General features: G+C 42.1%; 1 protein-coding gene across 1 annotated transcript in view; it reads right to left on the bottom strand.

The window, feature by feature from the left end:
* Nucleotides 1-1,520: 1,520 nt before the first annotated feature.
* Nucleotides 1,521-21,213, bottom strand: part of MYH11 (myosin heavy chain 11) — a 102,550-nt gene continuing 82,857 nt past the window's right edge. Inside the window, exons 24-41 of the mRNA XM_074965401.1 lie at nucleotides 21,075-21,198; nucleotides 20,151-20,322; nucleotides 19,002-19,214; nucleotides 18,480-18,624; nucleotides 18,182-18,388; nucleotides 17,335-17,439; nucleotides 17,097-17,249; nucleotides 16,385-16,633; nucleotides 15,887-16,099; nucleotides 14,767-14,979; nucleotides 13,868-14,029; nucleotides 12,913-13,041; nucleotides 12,184-12,272; nucleotides 11,693-11,816; nucleotides 11,250-11,458; nucleotides 8,872-8,980; nucleotides 6,671-6,843; nucleotides 1,521-1,682 (exon numbers count right to left, since the gene is read on the bottom strand). Coding sequence (XP_074821502.1) covers nucleotides 1,544-1,682; nucleotides 6,671-6,843; nucleotides 8,872-8,980; nucleotides 11,250-11,458; nucleotides 11,693-11,816; nucleotides 12,184-12,272; nucleotides 12,913-13,041; nucleotides 13,868-14,029; nucleotides 14,767-14,979; nucleotides 15,887-16,099; nucleotides 16,385-16,633; nucleotides 17,097-17,249; nucleotides 17,335-17,439; nucleotides 18,182-18,388; nucleotides 18,480-18,624; nucleotides 19,002-19,214; nucleotides 20,151-20,322; nucleotides 21,075-21,198 — 2,928 coding nt within the window. The 3' untranslated portion in view covers nucleotides 1,521-1,543. The remainder of the gene's footprint in view (nucleotides 1,683-6,670; nucleotides 6,844-8,871; nucleotides 8,981-11,249; nucleotides 11,459-11,692; nucleotides 11,817-12,183; nucleotides 12,273-12,912; nucleotides 13,042-13,867; nucleotides 14,030-14,766; nucleotides 14,980-15,886; nucleotides 16,100-16,384; nucleotides 16,634-17,096; nucleotides 17,250-17,334; nucleotides 17,440-18,181; nucleotides 18,389-18,479; nucleotides 18,625-19,001; nucleotides 19,215-20,150; nucleotides 20,323-21,074; nucleotides 21,199-21,213) is intronic.

Here is a 21,213-nt window from a genome sequence, read left to right as displayed (position 1 = left end):
GTCCAGCTGGAGCACTGCAGCCAGTGCTAAATGGCTTCAAGCTAGTACCTGAATGTGCAGAATTAGCATGGTATTGATCATTGTATTAAATACCTCTTCTAAAAGGCTTCAAAATTGCACCAGAGGTATTGAGTATGACCGCTAGTCTCTGAGAAGGATACATAAAGGAAAACGTCTACAGTCATGTGTAGCCTAAAAGAAGAGTCCTCGCAGAGTTGTTTAGCAATGAACAGTATATGCTAAAGCAGTGGTTCTCAAACTTTTTTTTTCGCGGCCCACTTGAAAATTGCTGAGGGTCTCGGACCACTTAATGATCTTTCCCAGTGTTGTTCATGCCGTTAGCTAACTATTGTAAACCTTAATAATGTTTTTTTTGTTTTACAAAAAACCGCACACAACTCATATATTAATATCCGTAGTCTTACCTTTCTAATGCGATGGATGTGCCCTCTCGCCCCCACCACAGCAGCCCCCGAGCTGGGGCTGGGAAGGAGAGCCATCTCTTCCCAGCAGCTGCAGCCCTGGAGCTGGGGAAAGTTGCCTCTTTTTCTCTGGCCACCGCAGCCCTGCAAGTCCCAAACTTCCCCGCCACCTCTTCTCACCCCACTGCCCTCCCACCTACCCCCTATTCTTCCTAAGGCCACCACCTCACCTTACATGTGCTTCTTCTCCAGGGTCCAGGCACCTAATTAGTGGAGCCATGCCCGCGCAGCTTCACTAAGTAGGTGGGTGGCCCTTCGTTCTCTCGTGTGCCACCACCCAGGTGCTTGCCTTAGAGGGAACTATCTGCGGACCACTGGTCCACGGACCACAGTTTGAGAACCTCTTTGCTAAGGAATATAAAGAATTACATGTTGAATTTTTCATATAAAATCACTTTGTAATTTGACTTTTTTCAAAAAGGTATGTGAATACTAACAAGGTCAACAGCAGCTTAAGTTCCTGCTCAGTATATCAGATTGCACCCAACTGATTCCTAAAGAGAATACTTAAATGTAATGATTTATAACCTATTCATGTTTGTGTCTGAAGTGCGTATAAAACAATAACAGTTTGACTTCATTTGAACAATTGATACTTTATTTTTGAAAAGTGACTGAAGAAGGCACTTCCATTTTGTGACCAGTGCATCAGGGTGTAGCATCCAGGAAAAGAAAATGCCTATACTGTATTAATTGAATAGGAAGACGAAAGGAAGGGTCGGCTGGATTAGGAAAGGATTAGCTGGCCAATGGCTCTCTGTAGCATAACTGCACGTATACTCTGTCCATTGGGATTTAAGTTGACTCTCTCTCTCGAATTTGCATTTCTGACTGAGTTCTCAAGGTGAATTACTCAATGTAAACCTTTTCAAAATACCTTTCTTAATAAAATAAGTTTGCAACACCTAAAACTTCCATTTATACATTGGAGAGAAGGCAGCTGTGCGCTTATCATTGCCATCAGAGTGGGTGGGTGTGGCATTGGAACTAAGTTGATTTATGCAGTGCTAAATATTGTATTCTCTTCCACCTTGCTGCAGTGTAGTTTGCGAGCGTGTTATCTATTCACTGGCTTTCGTTCCATTGAAATCTCCATCTCTTGCATCAGCTTCCTCTTCTGAACCTTCTGCTGCATTTTCAATTATTCTTCTGCCTCCAGATCTACGGGAGGGGGCAAAAGATGGTGGCTCATTTCCCCTCCTGCAGTAAGAAAACAGGCTTTAGTTTGTTTAAACTCTTTACAAATTAAGACTGGATGAAGTGTACAAAGCCCAGTAACTGCATCGGTGGGATTGAAGATCATAAATGCGAAGTAGTCAGGGAAGTTATGGCTTCAAGGCAACTTTCTGTAGCCCTTGTTGGTACTTTGTATTGGTGTCTATGGCTGGGTGGGACTTTTGAGTCTGTGTAACATGGGACTGTAACTGGATTTCTGACTTTGTTCATGCACAATCGCAGCCCCTGGTGTAGCTATTGCATTTGTTTGTTTTGAAAAGCTCAGTCCAAACAGAGAGACTAAGTCACTCATTTTGCACATAAAGGTGTGGTGTTGCGTGTATGTGAAGGAGGGGAGTGGAAATGCAAGTACTTGGATCTAGCAGCAGTCAGGACTGCATCCCTGCTGCCAGAGGAAGATTCAGAGGGATTGCCCTGGACTTCTGAACAGAGCATGAATATACTGTTCCAAGTAGTGACTGCTGAAGGCCTTTAGTGTGTTGGAACTGTAATATTACAGCTGCTTTTCTGCAGTAGTCACACCTCCCACCACAGAGGTGCACAAGTGTTTATCTTTTTCTATCGTAGCGAATGAAGAGCTTCCCTCTGCTTGCTTAGTAGGTAGGGAGGGGAAATTGATTTGTGTAGAACAGTGAAGCTCCCGCTCCCTGCATGCACCCCCTTAAGGACTCTACCACTGTGCACAGGAGTGGAGTGCCACTCATTCAGCACTGAGCAATGCACTCCTTCCTCCCCAGGGACTACATCCATGCCTCTCATGAAATTAATGGGATGTGCGTTTCACAGAGAAGCTCATTGAATGCACTTTCTTCCAGCTTGCTCCTTTTCCCCCCCCCACCCCCCCCCCCCCAAAATCTCACCGTCACAGACCAAGCATGGAGAATTCCCCCCACATCCTAGTTCCATTGTGGGGCTAGAGTAAAAGAGGTGGGGGGGAGGGGAGAGGAGAGAGAGAGGAGAAGAAGAAGCAAGGTACTACAGGTGGCAGCTTAGAAGTAAAAACAGCTTCTCAGCCATAGTGTTATTACTTCAACATGACAGTAAAATTGCTAGTAAAATGGTGGCTGCTATCACCTTCCCATTGTTAAGCAAACCTTCTGTAAAGGCTTGAGAGCTCAGATATAAGCAAGGAAATTCATGATCACTGAACAATGTGCAAAGATTACTAATGTGAGGCTAAACGTCCAACTACTCATTTTGGGGTATAGCAATCATGCCTAAATACTTAAGGTTTCTTTTGTCCTAGCAAAAGTCTAAGTCAGTTTCACTTATATTGAAGCCACTAATCAAGCCCAAAAGTAAATCTACCATAATGGGTAAGCATGTGAGAATGTTAGCTGAATTCTAAAGTTGTTAGAAGGGTACAAAAAGCCTATTATGTCCATTGTGACACTCTGTGGTATCTAGGCTGCTCAGTATGTCACTACCCTTAAATTAAGCTTTCATTGTGATGTCCGCTCTCTCTGCTACAGCAAGCAATTAACTAGCCACTAAAACCTAGTTTGAGAACTAATTAGTTATCCTGTCACTGATAACATGCAATATAAAACAAAGGGGGCATCCATTTCTGTTCTGTTACACACTTGGCAAACAGCTCTCTCTCCTGTACAGTTTGTCTCAATCTGCAATATTTAAGATTCACTTCTACTGTTTAAGATATCAAAGGTGCTAAAGTGCTGGTCTTGTAAATGTCCCATGAATGCACTGAATGGTGGGGGGGAAAAAGCCCTAGGCTCTGTAGTAGATACAACCTCAGACTTCAAAGAGTTGCATCAGTGTGACAGAAGAATTTGGGATGGGAGAATAATAATGGGGCTGGACTGAAGGGGGAAGAGCCCAACCCAGACTTGCAATGAAACCTCCGCCTAGATTAGATAATGCAAACTACACAGACGCTAACACACTATAGACCAAGCCCTAGTTTACATATATAAATTGCAATAATGGAACTGAAGTCCAGGTTGTTAAATTGGTGCAAACCCCTATGTAATGCTTATTTCAGTTTAGCTTAAATCATGCTTCTTAAACTAACTGGGATATAAACCAGGTTTATATTTATTTAAGAATGTCCACACAGTCATCTGTGCTGGTTTACCTAAAATCAACTTTAATCACACCACTAGATAAACTGGTGCAGCTTTGCATGTGGACAAAGGGCAAAAGGGAAATTGTTATGCCAGAGGTAAAGCTCCCCCATGTCTACTGCAAGATGAAAACCCCTTGCAAAGCACTTCATTTTGTTTGTATTTCGCTTTCCATTTAATCTAGCTTTGAACAAGCACTACTACACCTCAACCACTAACTGTATAGCCCTGCACTAATCACATGCAAATATGTTAAATTGATTTAAAGGCAGTTGCTAGGACAAAATGTCATCTTTAAATATTTGTGTAACGAGAACAAAGCCCCATATTTGTAAACAGAGAAGATCCACAAATATTACAGAATGCTATTTGCTTAGCATCACTTCTGCAGGTGTAAAGTAAGATGCTATTTAGCTTAAAGCATCAAAGCAATACGACTTCAATAGGGTATTTCCATGCGTTAAACAGCAGTGACTCTATCCTATCTCGGAACACGTAGGCATGCCTCGTAATATACACAAATAGCTGCTCTATACGTTATGTATAGTAGCTATATGTATAGTAGCTATTCAATACAGGCATATATTGATGTGCTTTGGAGGGCAGGAGCTTATCCACAATCTATGATTAGATTGCTTTGTTTGTATGGCAGACTTCATGCAAATAATTTTTTTCCAAAGCACATGTAAGATTAGATATTTTTACCAATTGATTACATTAAAGAATTCACCATATGAAATGTGCATTGGTAGTACTGTGAAATTCTAACATGCTGCAACATCTCTGTTCATATCCATGTGCCTTTAATGTTTTCAGCTGTTTTAATTAATCAAAGCTATATTTTGTTTGCAAAATTTCCATGTTTAATGGGGACTTTAAAAAGTGCAAGGAAGACTACTTTCATGCAGAAATTTTAAAAAAGAGCAACTCTATGTCTTCTGTCAGCAGAGCTTATGAGAAAAGTGAGAATGCAATGTTTGCAAATCCATGTCATAACACAACCTAGCTGTAAGAAAGATGAATAACTGACAAACAGCTGATGGAAAAGAGTTATTGTAATATTTGTCTCCTTTGATACAACAAATTGATGACAAGATATCCAAGCCTTCACAGTTTGCAGAAATCTCACATAAAAATTACTTGAGCAAAAGGAAAATGGAAATTTGTGCACCACAAGCTAGCTGCAAAGTTGAAGGCATGATACCTGCTTAGTCACTGCGAAGGTTCCTGTGTCCCTCTGAAACAGAGATAGAGAGTCCCGAGCAGTTATGCTAAGCACATGGTCATTATCACTTTCAGGTAAGTTACTTTAAAATAATTCAACAAAGTATATCATAGCATATTATTGAAAACCCTGGTGAGTAGAAGTGAGCCTTGGACTGCATTATGAAAATGTACTACCCATACATCTAGCAGTCACTTGGACAATAGCTGGAAGGATCTGATTAGGCAGATAGTTTAATTTTTTAAAAAAAATTTTATTAAAGAGCATGAACTAAAGTTACACAGGAAGATATTGTAGGGGCAGCTGTTTCTCCTCTAACCAATTGGTCTCTTTGTTCATGTCACTGGTATCACAGGCTCGACAGCTGTATTAAAGCTTAGGAGTGTTAATAGAGCTGCATGACTACTGTATTATTTGGCGTGTTATATTTAATGAGAAAATGGAAGTGGCTAGTTTGACACTTTTCTCAGTTACACAGTGACGCTGAAACCCGACTGGTCAATGTATGAAATAGGGAGGCAACTTGGGCAAGTGTCACAGGGTGCATGTGGTTTGCCTTTGCCCTGGTTTACACTACAAACTTACCTTGGGATAACAATGTCACTCAGGGGGGTGGAAAATCCACCCCCCTGAGCGACGTAGTTATACCAGCCTAACTCCTGGCATAGACAGTGCTATATGGACAGGAGGGCTTCTCCTGTGGCCCTAGCTACCGCCTCGGGGAGGTAGAGTACCTACACCGATGGGAGACACTTTCCTGTTGGCATAGATGGTGTCTTCACTAAGCGCTACAGCATCAAAACTGCATGCTGCAGCACTGTAAGTGTTGACAAGCCCTTTGACTCCCTACAGAACTTCAAGTCTCTGAACTTCAGGGGTATCACTTCAGTCATCTCTCCAGTGTGAGTGGGGTGAGGAGGGACAGGTGACTAGCTTTAAGAGTGCTAACTAGTACTGCACATAATAAATATCATGGCAGGCAGGTCCGTCGATGGCTACTAGCCAAGATGATCAGGGATGCAACCCCATGGTCTGTGTATCCCTAAACCTGACTGCAAGGAGCTGTCCGGGACTGAACAACAGGGGACAGATCACTTGATAAATTGTCCTGTTCTGTTCATTCCGTCTGAAACATCTGGCACTGGCCCCTGGTAGGAAGACAGGATACTGGGTTAGATGGACCACTGGTCTCACCCAGAATGGCCATTCTTATATGTTCTTAATATCACCCTCAAGGGTCTCAACTCCAGCATAAGATTTTCAAAAAGTCACTGTTGGCCTAACTCAGTTCCTATTCAAGCCAATAGAAGTTTTATCATTAACTTCAATGGGAGCAGAGGTAGTTGAGTGCTGAATGCTTTTGAAACATCTCATTCCTGAAGGGTGAATCCCTGGCCCTATTGAAGTCGAGAAGAGTGTTGCCATTGATTTTGATTGGGTCATAACTTCACCTCAGGTCTTTGACCCATGAGTAGCATTTTTATGATGTTAATTGGGCAGATGTGGGGAACCCATAACTCCCCAGCATCAACAGGGTGTTTCTTCTAAACCAAGTTTCTTTCCTCAAATTCTGCTATAGTTTAGAATTCTAAATCTCTCCTTAGTAGACAGAAAAAAGCTAGTAAAAAACAAAGCCACCCTACCTGAGTTTGCTCTTCAGTGAAGCCATCTCCCGGCCCATGGCCTCGTTACTTTCAGCTGCTTCGTCCAACTCTCTCTGCAGTTTCCTGCGGTTTGCATTGATGCGCTGGGCCTCTTCCTCAGCCTCTTCCAGCTGTCTTTTCAGTTGTTTTACTCGGGCGGTGCTCTTATCAGCCTGAGCGAGAAGTAAGAGGAATGCTTAGAGTTTTGAGTTTCCTTTAAAGAGATCAGAACGTTTTACGTTCCTCCATCTGCACCCCTTTATTCACGGTGATGTACTTTCCTGACTCTCTACACTTGCAAGTAGCTGCTGTGGCCGCTATTGTGACATTCCAGTAAGATTAGCTCTGCTCTTTTGGACTGCATGTATTTGATATGTCTCAACTGAAATTAACACTTTAGGTTCTGAGATGAAGAGTGGTCTCTGTCAACAGCCCTGTGAAAAGCTCAGATGGCTACAGGAGGCCAGTTGGGACAGGCACCTGAACCCAGTAAGTTATGACCCAGTGCCAGGTCAGGCTGTTCTAGGTGGCTGGTTGGCCAGGACCAGTGCGTTGGCAGTTGGTCATTGTCTTGGTATGGAGGATAGAAAATCTTGCTGTCAAGCATGAGTCTAGTTAAGGACTTTACAGGGGAAAAAAAGCTGTTTTCTCTTCCACTGGCAAACAGCCTGTGTGGCAGCCCCTGTGGGGTCCTGCTGACTTACATTCACAGTGAGCCACTACACAGTGTAATATGCCAGAGTTGCCCTGACTCTTTGGGAGACACTGCACCAACAGTCTCATTAATCCAAAGTACAGAGTTCCTCCTCCTAGGCCCAGCAACCAGAGGCCCTGTCAGGCTGGGATCTAGGCAGTGTGTTGCTCTCTCTGAACCTAAACCCTTCCTTTAAAAGGCCTGCTCCAGAACGAGGCCCAGCTGTCTTCCCCGCCTTCTTGGGCTCTTTTGAGGCAGAACAGGTGTGACCCTAAAAACTTCTCAATGCCAACTGGAAAAGGTTTCAGAGTAGCAGCCGTGTTAGTCTGTATTCGCAAAAAGAAAAGGAGTACTAGTGGCACCTTAGAGACTAACCAATTTATATGAGCATAAGCTTTCGTGAGCTACAGCTCACTTCATCGGATGCATTCAGCATTTCCACTGAATGCATCCGATGAAGTGAGCTGTAGCTCACGAAAGCTTATGCTCAAATAAATTGGTTAGTCTCTAAGGTGCCACAAGTACTCCTTTTCTTTTAACTGGAAAAGGGCTGATTGTTCTATAACAGCAACTCCTATCAGGCCTGACAAACTTGCTACACTTAGCACACAGTTTTCATGGTATTTATCTATAAAGAATGTCATTGAGATCTTAAATGAAAGCCAGGATAACACTGGTCATTAATATCATTGTGAAATATATGTAAGGAATTTATGTATACACTGGAAAATATTTTTTAAGTCTGAATCCAGGCAGGTTGATAAACAAACAAGTTTTTGCAAGACAAAGGATGTAGATTCACCCATCTGCCTTGGTTCACATGCACATTAAGCATTGTAAGCCAACACAATGGAAACCCCCCTTTGCATTCAAAGTCAATATGAGGATGTAAAGTCAACGTGAAGTCTGCATGTCAGGGAATAAAGCGAGGGGTAGGGGGAGGGGCATCCTGACTCTGGGGACCAACAATGAATTTGGGAGGATATAGGAATGCAAAAGGACATTACTTTATCCTTCACCAAGGAAGCAAAAAGGGCAGTGCTTTTTGCATTCCTGAAAGAGATCACAGCCAGGGTGGTGGGAGATGCTGGGAGATTCTCTGACCTAAGGCAAACTACTTTAGACCAGGGTTTAGCCTGTTAAAGAGGAGTTTAGACTCTAGGAAGCATTATACTTTTTGTTTTATATGTACCCATTTATGTCTCCATTATTATCTTAAGATCTCAGAGCTGCGAGGTTATTAGGAGCAGATCCTCACTTGAATCCAACAAGCTAGCGTATATGCTGTCCCCCTCGGGATAGCAAACCTGGTAGGACTTGGGTTGGCATATGCCTAGCACTAACCTGCATAAAGGTCTGGAGGCTGGGAAGGCAGTGCTTGTGTGGCCAGAGGCAGCTTGTGTCAGGGAGCACAGACGACTACTTCATGCTAGAGGTGCCTCACAAGCCTGGGTAGTCACAGCAGCCCCTTCCTCCCCTGCTGGATCCCTATCACAGAGTGCATTACCTGGTCCTTGTATTGTTCCGCTTGCTTTCTTTCATCTTCAACCTGCAGCAAGGCCTCTTTCAGCTTCTTGTCCTTCTGACGCAGTGTCTTGGCTGTGGTCTGCTTCTCTCTGCAAATGACAGCATGACACTTACTGATCTGGAAAACGGAGAATTCTTAGGAGCACAGGGCTTGTGAAAAGAAGCATGAGTAGGTTTAGGTTGGATATTAGGAAAAACTTTTTCACTAGGAGGGTGGTGAAACACTGGAATGCGTTACCTAGGGAGGTGGTGGAATCTCCTTCCTTAGAAGTTTTTAAGGTCAGGCTGGACAAAGCCCTGGCTGGGATGATTTAGTTAGGGATTGGGTCCTGCTTTGAGCAGGGGGTTGGACTAGATGACCTCCTCCAGGGTCCCTTCTAACCCTGATATTCTATGATTCTATGAGTGATCCTCATATCAAAAGCCTTCCTCAGAATAATGCTATTGACTTATGTAAAAACTGAAGGAAGCAGCAGCTTCTCCCATGGGTCAACTCATTATGCACCTGTCCTGTGTGTGTTTCTAGATATGAGAGCAGGGAGCGTTTGCCCGCCCTGGTATCTTTGTATAGCCATCTGCCACATTTCTAATGGTTGGGATTTTTTGTTTGTTTTGCTTTTTTGGGGTGTGTTTTTTTTTTTTAACTAGTTATTTACTAGTTTTCTGCTTACAGCCAAACCCTGCTTCTTTAGTCAGAAAGTGAATAAAAATGGGGACCTGCAAGAGTGTTTTTGGGGGGAAGGACAGAACACTTTCCCTCCTCCCCAGATGGCAGGTGTGGAGCAAGTGCTCAGCACAGCTCTACTCCAGCTCATAGCTTACTAGGTCTTCTCCATGCAGGATTATGGTCCAGCAGATCTATGCATCCTGTGGAGCCACTGGCCTGGCCTAACCCTGCTGGCCTGTTCACAATCCACTCCCCTCTCTCCATGTATTCCCACTGCACAGCTTGGCTTCACAGCATGGGAGAGATGCAGTGTTGGCTCATTTTACCTGTCCCTGCTCATGTATCATTTCCACTGTGATTTAGGCCTCCTGCTGCCATAGAATGGAGTCATTTACCACCTCACCTGTGCAGGCTTTTCCCATTTAAATGGGCTAGAAGAGAGAGTTAAGACAGACAGCAGCCTGGCTTCTTATCACAGGCAATTGACAATGTGCTGGGTATTCTCAAATATTTACTTTGAATAGTCTACAGTTCTCAGAATCACACTAGTGTCCGAGATAACAGCTGCAGTGAGAGAACTAGAGGCTCTGGCCTGATGCAGACACCAACAGCACCCCCAACCTGCAACAAGCAAATGCAGCTGAGAGTCCAAAGTGACGACTGTGCAGACCCACACCACTGACCACAATCCTGGACAGTTTGGCAGCTAGTCGGCTATGCTGCACTGGAGGTGCAAGAAGGATGGCAATTACTGTATGTGCACAATGAGGCCTGAAATGATGCCCAGTTGCATCAGCATGCGTAAAGGGCCAAGTCCAGCCAGAATAAATGGTCTGGTCCTTGTTGTATTGAGACAGAAGGAATCTTTCCCTTTGTCCTCAAATTTCAAAACTCTGCTCCGTCCCCCTGCTTAAATGTTACCCTCAGTTGATAGTAGCCTGGGGAGAGAGGGGAGGAGGTAAATAGAACCAGACAGCCATGCACCCTGGCAAGCAGAGAACTCCCTTGAGGCAGAGTACCATGCTAACTAGACACCTTTGCAGAACTTGCTGTCCTGCCAGTGCAGTCAGGATCTGGCCCAAAACAACAAGACTATAGCGCTAATGAACTGGTCCTACAGCCAGTATAGAATGTAAAGGAGGGTAAACTAATAGGTTTCTACAGAAACTACTCTGAAAACCTAGAGAATAAGATGCTTCATCTAGGCTTTTTGGCAAGCCTGTACAATTCTACAGCAGGGAAACTGTTTTCTATTACATTCTAGAAGACTTTTCAATAATAAATTCTTCCCAAAACTGGTCCTATGCAAGGTTTTGATACGAACCAATCATTTTCCAAAGAAACACTGCTCATGTGTGTGAGCCTCTTTACCAAACCTTAATGCCACTAATAGAATCCTGGAAAACCTTTTAGTATTTTTGGTATTTATATATTAAAACACGGGTAGTCAATAGGTGGAGCGTTGGCCAAACCCGGACTGCCAGACACGTTTGAACGGATAGTGAAAGCTTTTTATTTACTTATTACCATTATTATTATTGTTGCTTTTGTATTATTTTCTCTGAAGTCTGGACTTTGACTATACCTTGACCAAGAAATTTGGACCTTGACAAAAATAATTGATTACCTGTATTAAAATTAAATAAAAGGATGGCTTTGTCTGTGAGGGTTGAGTTGCAGTGTCCAAGTACCTGGATTCCTGTTCCACTTGGTCCTCAAGCTGAGAAATTTTGGCCTCCAGAGAAGCAATTGTAGCCTTAAACTTGGACTTCACAGCTCCTTCCATTTCCTGCAGTTTACTCTTCAGCTCTTTGTTCTGCCTCTCCAGTTGCTGCCGAGCGCTTTCATTCTTCTGTGCCGCAGCGCGCTCTGTTACCAACTCGTTATTCAGCTGCTCTGACTGAAATATTTAGGGAGAGCACTTTAAAATCTACAGCTGTTACCTTAGATTTGGGAAAAGGGAGTTAGAGCAATTTAATATAAAATATGAAGTCTCTTTCTGGATGCTCTCTGAAGGTGTGTCCAAAAACAAACTCACACTTGGATGGGTACAGACAGAAACACACATGTATTAATAATACATACGTACACCTTACACCCCTCTTACTTATAGACACACTCAAATGGACTGTACCTGCTGTACTGCTTTCCTGAAGCGATCACTCATTCCCTCCATATTACTTTGTTCCTCTTCTAGCTCTTCCTCCAGTTGGGAGATTCTAGCTTCCAGACGACGTTTCTCATCCTGGAGGCTAGTCCTGTAAATTTAAATTTGTAAAGCATGTAGTTTTTGGTTTTGAGCAGTTGACCATGTCTTGCAACACACTGGCAGGTGCTGAAGACTCATGGAGAACCTGGAAGTATTCTTGAAATGAGTCTTGTGTTGCCATCTTATTTATGTTACTAGAGACCTCACTTGCTCCTCCCTGCTGGCCTTCATATCTATGAGTAACTTATAAGTAGTCCCATTGATTTTAATGAAATTAGCCACATATTTGTAGCTAAGCATATGTGTATGCGTTGGCAAAGTTGGAGCTACAGATCGCTTTTCAGGACAGAAACGTTGGCTACTGAGAGGTATTTAGCAAGGCTTTGGTACACTTGAAAATAATTACCAATTCTTACCTCCCAGAAGCAGCACTTGCAAGTTCTTCAGCCAGTTCCTCTTTCTCCAGATCAGCCTGTTTGCGGGCCCTTTCGGCAGCAGCCAGATCCTAGGGGAAACAAACAGCCAGTGTATTAAAGAAATGAAGAGGGTTAAACAAAGTTCAGTCCAACCATGGGGTGAGAGACTGATCAGCCATGATGTCTCTTTAAACCCAACCTCTGTCAGACGTTTCTGTCACCAGAATATCAATTTATGATTCTATAGTCATAGACTAATGGAACAAAAATATGCATTATCCAACCCGTCCGCAGTTTGTGTTTTATTGTGCTTCCAGATACAAGGATTGTATCCATTTAAAACATGATGAAAGATGTCAGGAGTACAAAATTATTGAAAAGGTCATAGGGGTTGTAACAGACAGTACATTTTTCTTTTCCATCCAGTGAAAAATATGTTCTTATAGGCTAATGGTTTTAAAGGAAGCTCTTGGCACTCAGCATCTCTAAGCACCGCGGCCCATTTAAATGGAAGTCATGTGCCTAAATTCCTTTGAGGATCTGGGCCTTGGTTTTTACTGAGGTCCACAGAACCTGTTATAAGAGATTCTGACTGTAGCTTTCCCTGCACCACGGCCAATATCACTTCTTTTTTTTTTAATGATTTGGTTCCCTCAGGTACAACTCTGTTTTGTTACCAAAGATCTTGTGCAGCCTGCACTCTAGTACTCTCTAAGAGTCACACTTTACCTCTTGCAGCTGCATAAGTTCTGCTTCTAGGTTCTTGGCTTTTTTCTCATTTTCTCTAGCGGTCGCAAATATCTCTTCTCTTGCGGCACGGGCATCATCAAGCTCTCGTTGGAAGTCCTTCATCTGACCCTGGTTTCAGACAGTTAAAAAGAAAAAGGATGGATTTGTATTTGTCTGCGTTTATCACAATTTTGTTGAAAAGAAAATTGAACAAAACAAATACTCATTTCCATGTAATTACAAAACTGTCCGTGTGGACCCTTCTGTCACGCACTAACCCAGTTCCATAATGCACTTTGATCTACTCTGCTTTGAAACAGGACTGGGAACTTTTAGTGCACAGTTACAGCATCCACGCAGATAGATAGTATGCTGCAGGCTATCGTGCTGTAGATTTATACTCCAGCTTGCCGCACACTAACTCACCATCTAGACAATCCCTTCGTGTGTTTAAGAGTTGTCCTGTCAAGTCTCAATCCTGCCCTCGATCACTGATCATTATATACAGCGTCTTTGAAAACTGGCTACTATTCATGCAGGTGCAAATGTGATAGCTGGTTTTTCAAAAATACACAGTGCTACGTCCATGTAGTGGAGAGCCAATTTTGAGTCCTATCAACACATCTGGCCTTTTTTGCTTCACCTCTTTGATGGAACCCTTAGGTTTTCCACAGAGATGCCAATAGCACATCCGTGCTGATCAATTAGTTGTGGCGTCTCTGTCTACTGCAAAACATGATATTTTTCACTCTCTAAGCCAGCTATCTCAAGGTCACTCAAACTACATTAACTAAGCATTTTGGATCTGGGGTCTTGGTTCAAACCCCTCTCTAATATAATATCTGTTATATCTATTTAGCATCGAGGTCACAAATGACATCTAATTTCCACTTGCTGTTATACAAGTCACATCAATGACCCAACAGAAAACTATTCAGTCTCAGGAGCCACAAACCTGTAGTTTACGAAGTTGCTTAATGGCTTCTTCCCGAGCCTTGTTAGCAGAGTCAGCCTGACCTTCCAGATTCTTAATGTCAACTTCTAATTTCTTTTTAGCTGCAGTTGCCAGGCCACGTTGCTTACGCTCATCTTCCAGTTCTGTTTCATACTCATGGAGCTAACCAATAGCAAAGAAGATTTTGTTTAGGATTACTAGTACACTTTAGCACCCTTAGACACACTTTACTTACTCCCGACTTATGTGTACTATGCTGTTCTAGGGGCTTGCCAACAGGTAATAAAAGCTCCAGTAGTTTTACAATACCACTGACTGCTGAAATAAATCCTCGTTTGGCTCAAATACTGGAGTTCGGGGTGGTAAAAGACCAAAGTTTGATTCTGTCCTGAGGGATACATGTGTAGTACAGTTGATGAATGGAATATTTGTGTTGTAGTCACAATATCACCTCTACCAACAGGTTCAGCATTGTTTGTTTTCCCTGCCAGAATTTTTGGATCAGGTCACTGTCATTAATGATTCATCCAGGGAAGCCAGGTATTATATTTGGGACCTATCTTTTACTACTTGCACTGAAAGCCTGGGGAGCATTTTAGCCATTATGTCAGAGTTCATTATTCAGGTGATTTACACTAAATGGAATCTCACTGTTAAATCACTGTCTTCTACAGTCAAATTCCTTATACTGAAATACCCACGAGCAATAACACTGCTATAACTGCAGCTTATTTTTTAAGCAAAGCAAAATGGTCTATATAACTTTTATTCAGCCAAGCAGAAGGAAGAAGAATGTTTGGTTCTTATTATCCTGAAGCACTTACTAATAATGGTATAAGCCAGGGGATTTGCAGTTACTTTGAGTAAGCATTTACAGTGTCACTGATAACGAATTATACCTGTTTAAGCAGCTGTCTCCTCTTCTCCTCATTCTGTTCATCTCGAGCTTGCAAGTCTCTTTCAAACTGTCCTTTGAGGGCCTGCATGTTAACCTCCAATCTAAGCTTGGCATCTTCAGTAGCCTGTAGCTCATCCTCCAGCTCTTCTAATTGTGTCTTCATCTCCTCCACTTGTTGTTCCAGGGCACGTTTGGATTTCTCCAAATCATGGACCTTTCATGCAATGAGAAATCAATACAATGTTTTTACTGATTGTAATCAATCTAAAAATACATGTAATGTAATGTGATCATTCTATAGCATGGAAAAAATTGGAATATATGAATTGTGGAGAGAGGATGGATTGAGTTTCAAGAGCACACACAAAAAAGTGGCAAACTAGCATTTTTTGTACCCTTATAAATCTATTTTAAAAGGCAAAATTCAGCTTATTCATAGACTGAGACCCTGGATACCAAATGTTATCCTAGCATTCATTTTTAGTCTAAACACCAACAATTGTGAAAATAAACGCTTAGTGGTAGTGATGTGATCATGCCACTAGAATAAGAGAGAGGAAGAAATATCCCCTTTCAAATCAAGTTAACAGGGTTCCTTTTAATTTTTATTTCCTTCTGAAGCTCTTAGCTCAAAGACACAGACACCTGTTAGAGCCATCACACTGCTTTGGATCCTGTCACAACTGAACTCTGCCAAGTCAGCTGTGGACATATCTTTTAGTCACAGTGGTAGCTGCTGGCAAAATCAAATCCAATTAATCAATTCAGATTTGTGAACTGCACAACTTGGAAGCTGCTTACGGGGTTAGCAAATACTTCTCAATCTCTGCTTTAATTTTGTCTTCTCTCAGAAATGAGGCAAATAATCCTCTTCAAGATCAATAACTTGCTGTTGATCAAGACTAAAGAAGGCTTGTAAGCATAATTCATTGCTGAGTCTCTGATAGGACTGGATGCAGATGGAATTGCTCACGGAATTCTGCATAAAACTTCTGACACTGTTGAATGGATTTTATACTGTGAAGAACTTTCCACACTGAAAATGTAGATCTTTGTGTTAACTATTAATTTAAGTGATTATCCCTGAAAGAGTTATATGTGATATATATTGTGAGACTTACATTCTTGCCTACATCATCCTTGGAGCTAACTAGATCTTCCATTTCCACTTTCAACAATTTGTTGGTTCTCTCCAGTTCTTCTTTGGCTTCCAAAGCTTCCTCAAGAGCCCGGGCCAAGGACAAAGCTTTTGTTTCTTTTTCTCTAGCTTCAGCTTCTGCTCTGTCCCTTTCGTCTGCATATTTGGAAGAGATGTTTTTCTCTTCAGCAAGCATCTATAAACCAATAATATAAAAATGCTCAGTTTGAGCACAGTAATCCTATTAATACAGAAAGCCATTAAGTGTAGGGTTTTCTATTGCATTAGTCTTGTCGATTACTAATGACTACAGAGAAAGGTCCCTGAATATGCAGATACAAAATTAATCATGGCGTAAATAATGCAACTTTAATCTTTTTCTATAACTATGTTAATTCCCACTCAACAACTTACTCTCTGCATCCATGACTCCCAGCAGAGTTAGGTTATAACATGAAGGGAGTTGACCATAAGCTCATACCTGATCAAACTTCTTCTGCTTTTTCTCCAGGTTGGAGACCAGCTGGCGTTGGTTGTCCAAGTCTACTATCAGATCATCCAGCTCCTGCTGGAGTCTGTTCTTGGTTTTTTCCAGTTTGTCATAAGAAGCAGCTTTTTCCTCAAACTGCTGCGTGAGCCCTTCAATTTCCTTCTGGAGCTTCTTTTTGCCTTCCTCCATACTCTCTATTGTGCTGGTATATTCCTGGAGCTTCTTCTTCGAGTCAGAAAGCTGATATTTGAATTCAAGGAATGAAATAAGTCTGTAAAGCAGAGCCACTCTAAGTCTGCACAACAGTGGGCTGCACCTGACATAGTCCGAGGAACCCACAGGCGCGCACCGAACGCACTCAATATGAGGCTGACAGCAGTCACTCATCTTTAACATCATGAGGCAGCCTACAGAGGCTATAGGCCCACTGCACCAGACTCCATCATGAGGCGAGTGATCTTGCACCAAGGTATCACCAGTAATCCTGTGGTCACACTCTCCTCTGCATTACAGAGGGTGGCTACTGGCTGCCCTGTAGAATTCCACAGGCTGCAGTTGGCCTACAGGTCCTATACTTGGTGCTTCTGGCCTAGTAACAATAGTTCACTGGCTAAGATGTATAGGGATAATTAGAGATCTGTAATCTATGGACCTATTGTAAAGACTGAGCACCAGAGCTAATGTTCTAACTGTGCCACTGTACCTGTACTGTCAGTGTCGAAATATGTCGCTCTAGGTTTTGTTTTGCTTCTGCTTCTTCCTCCAACTGCTCTTGCAGGCTGTTATTTTCCTCCTCCAGCTGGCGAAGCTTGGTAGCTACATTCAGTTTCTGCCGAGTTTCCTCCTGAAGCAGCTCCTACAGAGATCATCATAATAGAACATGGTCATTTTTTGTTCTTTTTCAATATGTTTTATACAGGTTGTCCCAGTGGGAAGCCTACCTGTGTATCCTGTAGCTGAGCTCCCAAGCTTGCAACATCCTTAGTGAGTTTGATTGTCTTGGTTTCTGCTTCACTGAGCAAACTGGTAACATTTTCCACTTCAACCTAAAGAAAAATCACATTGAATGTTTTCAGTCATTTTGTATAGCTTCAATCTCATCTACCCCAGCTATGTTTGAGATGGGTCCAGACTGGACTCCTGAATCGCAGTTTGTATTTGAATGCCAGGACCAGAACCTGCTCCTGTGCTTCTGGGTCACTTCCAGAATCCAAGAAGAGGCCTGTTTTCCAGTTCAGATGTAATTCAAGACAGCAAAAATCATGTCAGAATGGTGGATATTGCCAAAGTTTTGCTAAGAGAATTTGTGAGATTTCAGGGCTGTGGAACCAATCCACAGCAGGTAGGCTTATGTTTGGGGTGGAGGTTTCTTGGAATTCTGTCACCGGCAACTTTATTGAACCTCCATTTGTCCAGTACTGCTGTAGAACAGCTCCATGCAAAGGGTGCCTTGCTTTTGTGCCCCACTCCCTCTGTCACGCTCCCTAGTTGAGTGGAGAGGTCTATACCCAATGGAATGCAACTTGTTACGAAGAAATTGATTTGGAAAAGTTGGTTTTCAAATGCAAATACAGAATAAAACCGTATTCTATTTTTACTACATAACATGCTAAGAAGCCTTTTTTTGCTGCATTTGTGAGTTAACAGTTGTTGGGAATGGGCATTTAATTAGAAATGACTAATGGTTTGTACTAGCACCACCATTGTGTGGGACCCAGAATAAGTCAGTCACTCTATATCCAGTTGTCCCACTGAGCCTCTCAGGTCACTGAAGAAGGTATTTCTTACCTGCAACTTATGGACTTTTTCATTGAGTTCCACCCGGACGCGCTCGCCATCGGTGTATTTGGATTGTAGCTCCTGAAGTTGCACTTCCAGCTTCTTTTTTTTGTACTCCACCTCTTGTTTGGCCTGATTTAGTGACCTGATTTCAGTACTCAGGTCAGCATTTTCTCTCTCTAGTGTCTGCTTGGTCTTGTCCAAGTTTACTTTGGCCTGAATGCATAGGGCAAAGAAAAATACGTTGTGTAAAAGAAATCCACGTCTAATAGATAAACCCATTTTCAGGGTGGTGGTTTCAGTTTACCCGTTTAAATTGCTCCAGCTGTTCTGTTAGCTCTTCCACAGCCTGACTATGCTTTTGCCTCATCTCCTGGACCTGGGCTTCATGAGTCCGAGTTTCCTCGTCCAGAGCTCTCTTCAGCACTGTGACCTCCTGTTCCCTCTTTGCTCTGCAAAGCAATACACACACGAATGGAACAGCTAGGAGACAATCTAATCACACAGAATACTGTGTTATTGTACAGCCGAGTGATAATAAATAATGGCGGCAGCAGCAGCACGTTTATAGTAGCACTTTAGAACTATTAGTTAATTAAGTGACTTGTCCAATCCTACGTAGGGCAACACTGTCAGAGCCTGAATAAGAATCCAAGAGTTCCTCGCACTGGGGTTTGTGCATGTTGTTCCCGCCAGATGTGCAGATCTTTACATATCACTAGATATGTGTTATGCAATATTTTACTGAAATAGTGCTTTCTGATTTTATGTCTTTTTATAGTGAGTTTTGGCTACATTTGTTTTTCTACCATATGCTAGGTCTTTATACCTGAGTTCTTGCTGTGTAGCTGTGCTATCCAAGGTATCTTCAAGTTCTGTTTTCAGGGCCTCCAGCTCTTCACCCAGGTCTCTCTTTTGTTTTTCTGCTTTGTTTCTTGCTGCTCTCTCAGAATCCAAGTCTTCCTGGAGATCAGAGATGTGACCTTCCAGCTCACGGATTTTTTTGAGGGCATTATTCTTCTGAGCAATTTCATCTTCAAGCCTGGACAAAAAAAGTATGATGTAAATATAAAAAAAAATTTCAAGTGTGTTGAGCTGTTGGGAGCTGGTGGTATGATTTCAATCCACATAACCTAAATGAATTCATTGTTTTTTAATTTTAATTTTACTAGGAAATGTAATTAATCAACACCAGATAATAGATAAGATAACACAACATCTTATGTTAGTATAGCTTAAACTGTGTATTTAAGGGTAAGGTTTTCTGAGTGACCTAACTCTTAGTCTTTTAGAAATCCATAGGAGCTTTTACTATTGACCTCGGTATGAACAGAATTAGGCCAACTCCAAGAGTTTTTGAAAATCCCATCCTAAATATATGTTTGAATGTATGTGCTAGGTTCAGCTTTTAACTCATTGTGCAGACAGTCCTAACCAGCATGGAGAGAGAATGACAGAAGTAGACGTGGTGTCTTCATCTCTTGGATGACATAGACAATTGGGAGGATCACTGGTATCTGCAGAGTAAGACTTTCTCAACTGTTTGACATGTAAGAAACTGGGCCCCCAATGCAGGAAAGAAATATGGAAGGGAGGGGAGGGGAGACTTGGGAAAATCATTGTTGCACCTGTCTGGAGAGACAGTATCCCAGAGGATATTGAGGTGTGGAAGGATCTTACTGCTCAGTGGGGGCATGGTGGCCAGTGACATTTCAAGCCCTGATTTCTCATGGCCTGAGGATCCTGCTTCTATTTAAGTTTATTGGAAACCCTCCCCTCTCTCCCCCATTTATTTGAATGATTCACGGTCGGGGCAGACCTGTAGTAATTTGCCGTGTATTTTGTCTATAACCTGCACTTCAAAGTGCAGAGATCAGATTCAGAGCTGAACTTTCCCAAAGTGTGAGCGGGGATTGGTGTGTGCATGTCCAGATCTGCACTTTCAGCTCAGGCCCTTCTGTCTGTAGGAGTTGGATACCTAGCAAGAGCGGCCTGCAGCTCTTCCTCCTTTTTGGCCAGCTGCATCTTTAGTTCGGCAATCTGCGCTTGTAGGTCTGCAATCTGCTCATGCAGATCACTAGCTTCTCCCTCCAGCTTCCTCTTTGTCTTCTCCAGTTCTTGTCTGCTCTTCTCTTCTTTCTTCAGTCGCACTGGAAAAATAAGGATTCTTGTCAGGGTAGTGAGTCAGCCCAAGGAATTCTCAAAGTGATCCTGAACATAGGAACGTATACATGGAAAACCAGTGAGGTCACTGTACTTCTCCATTTGCTTATACACGGAATTACAAGTCAATTTTCTTTTGTGGTTAAGGGCTAGTGACTTGCAACTAGCACACAAACTTTACTTTCTGTCCATCCATAAATTATGAGCTCTCTGCTCCCCAGTATTCTGAAGCACTACTTTTTGCCATATTTTCTTTGTGCTGACTTTGTAACAAAATAGGGACCTCTGTTTTGCTTATGCATTGTTCCCATCCCATAGCTTTTGTAGGTTGGGTTCATTCTCCAAGAAACACAAATGAAATTGTTCATTTCTTTTACCTTTGTCTGACTTGGATTTTAAAAAAATGATTTGTAATAAATGAAAGCCTGGGTTTCTCATAAATATTGTAATACGTAGTTCTAACTGGCCCCAGAATATTGAATCTGGCAAATACCATTTGAAATTAAAAGTGAAAAACAAACATACAAAACAATTAAAATTACATTTGTGCCTACTTGGAAAGAGCCCACCAGGACTGTCATTAAAAATAATTTTTACTTGGTAATTACTACAGAATTTCTGGTTCCGGAATTTCAGAAAACCTAGATGGTAAATGTATTATCTCTATTTTTTAAAGGAGTCTTTTAAAAATACAAGTCAAGTAAGCAATTGATATAAAACCACCTTTGGTTTACAATACCTTCCAGTTCTGAAATCATTGATTCATGTTTGTTTTTCAGCTTTGTAAGGTTTTTGGCTTTTTCTTCTTCTTCTGCAAGATTTGTTGTTAAATCACTTATTCTCTCTTCAAGGAGTTTTCTTTCCTTAAGAAAAAGAAG

Source organism: Natator depressus, chromosome 10 (genome assembly GCF_965152275.1).
Source record: "Natator depressus isolate rNatDep1 chromosome 10, rNatDep2.hap1, whole genome shotgun sequence".
Taxonomy (NCBI): Eukaryota; Metazoa; Chordata; order Testudines; family Cheloniidae; genus Natator; species Natator depressus.
The sequence above is the reverse complement of the archived record's forward strand: the minus strand, read 5'-3'. Positions and strand labels throughout refer to the sequence as shown.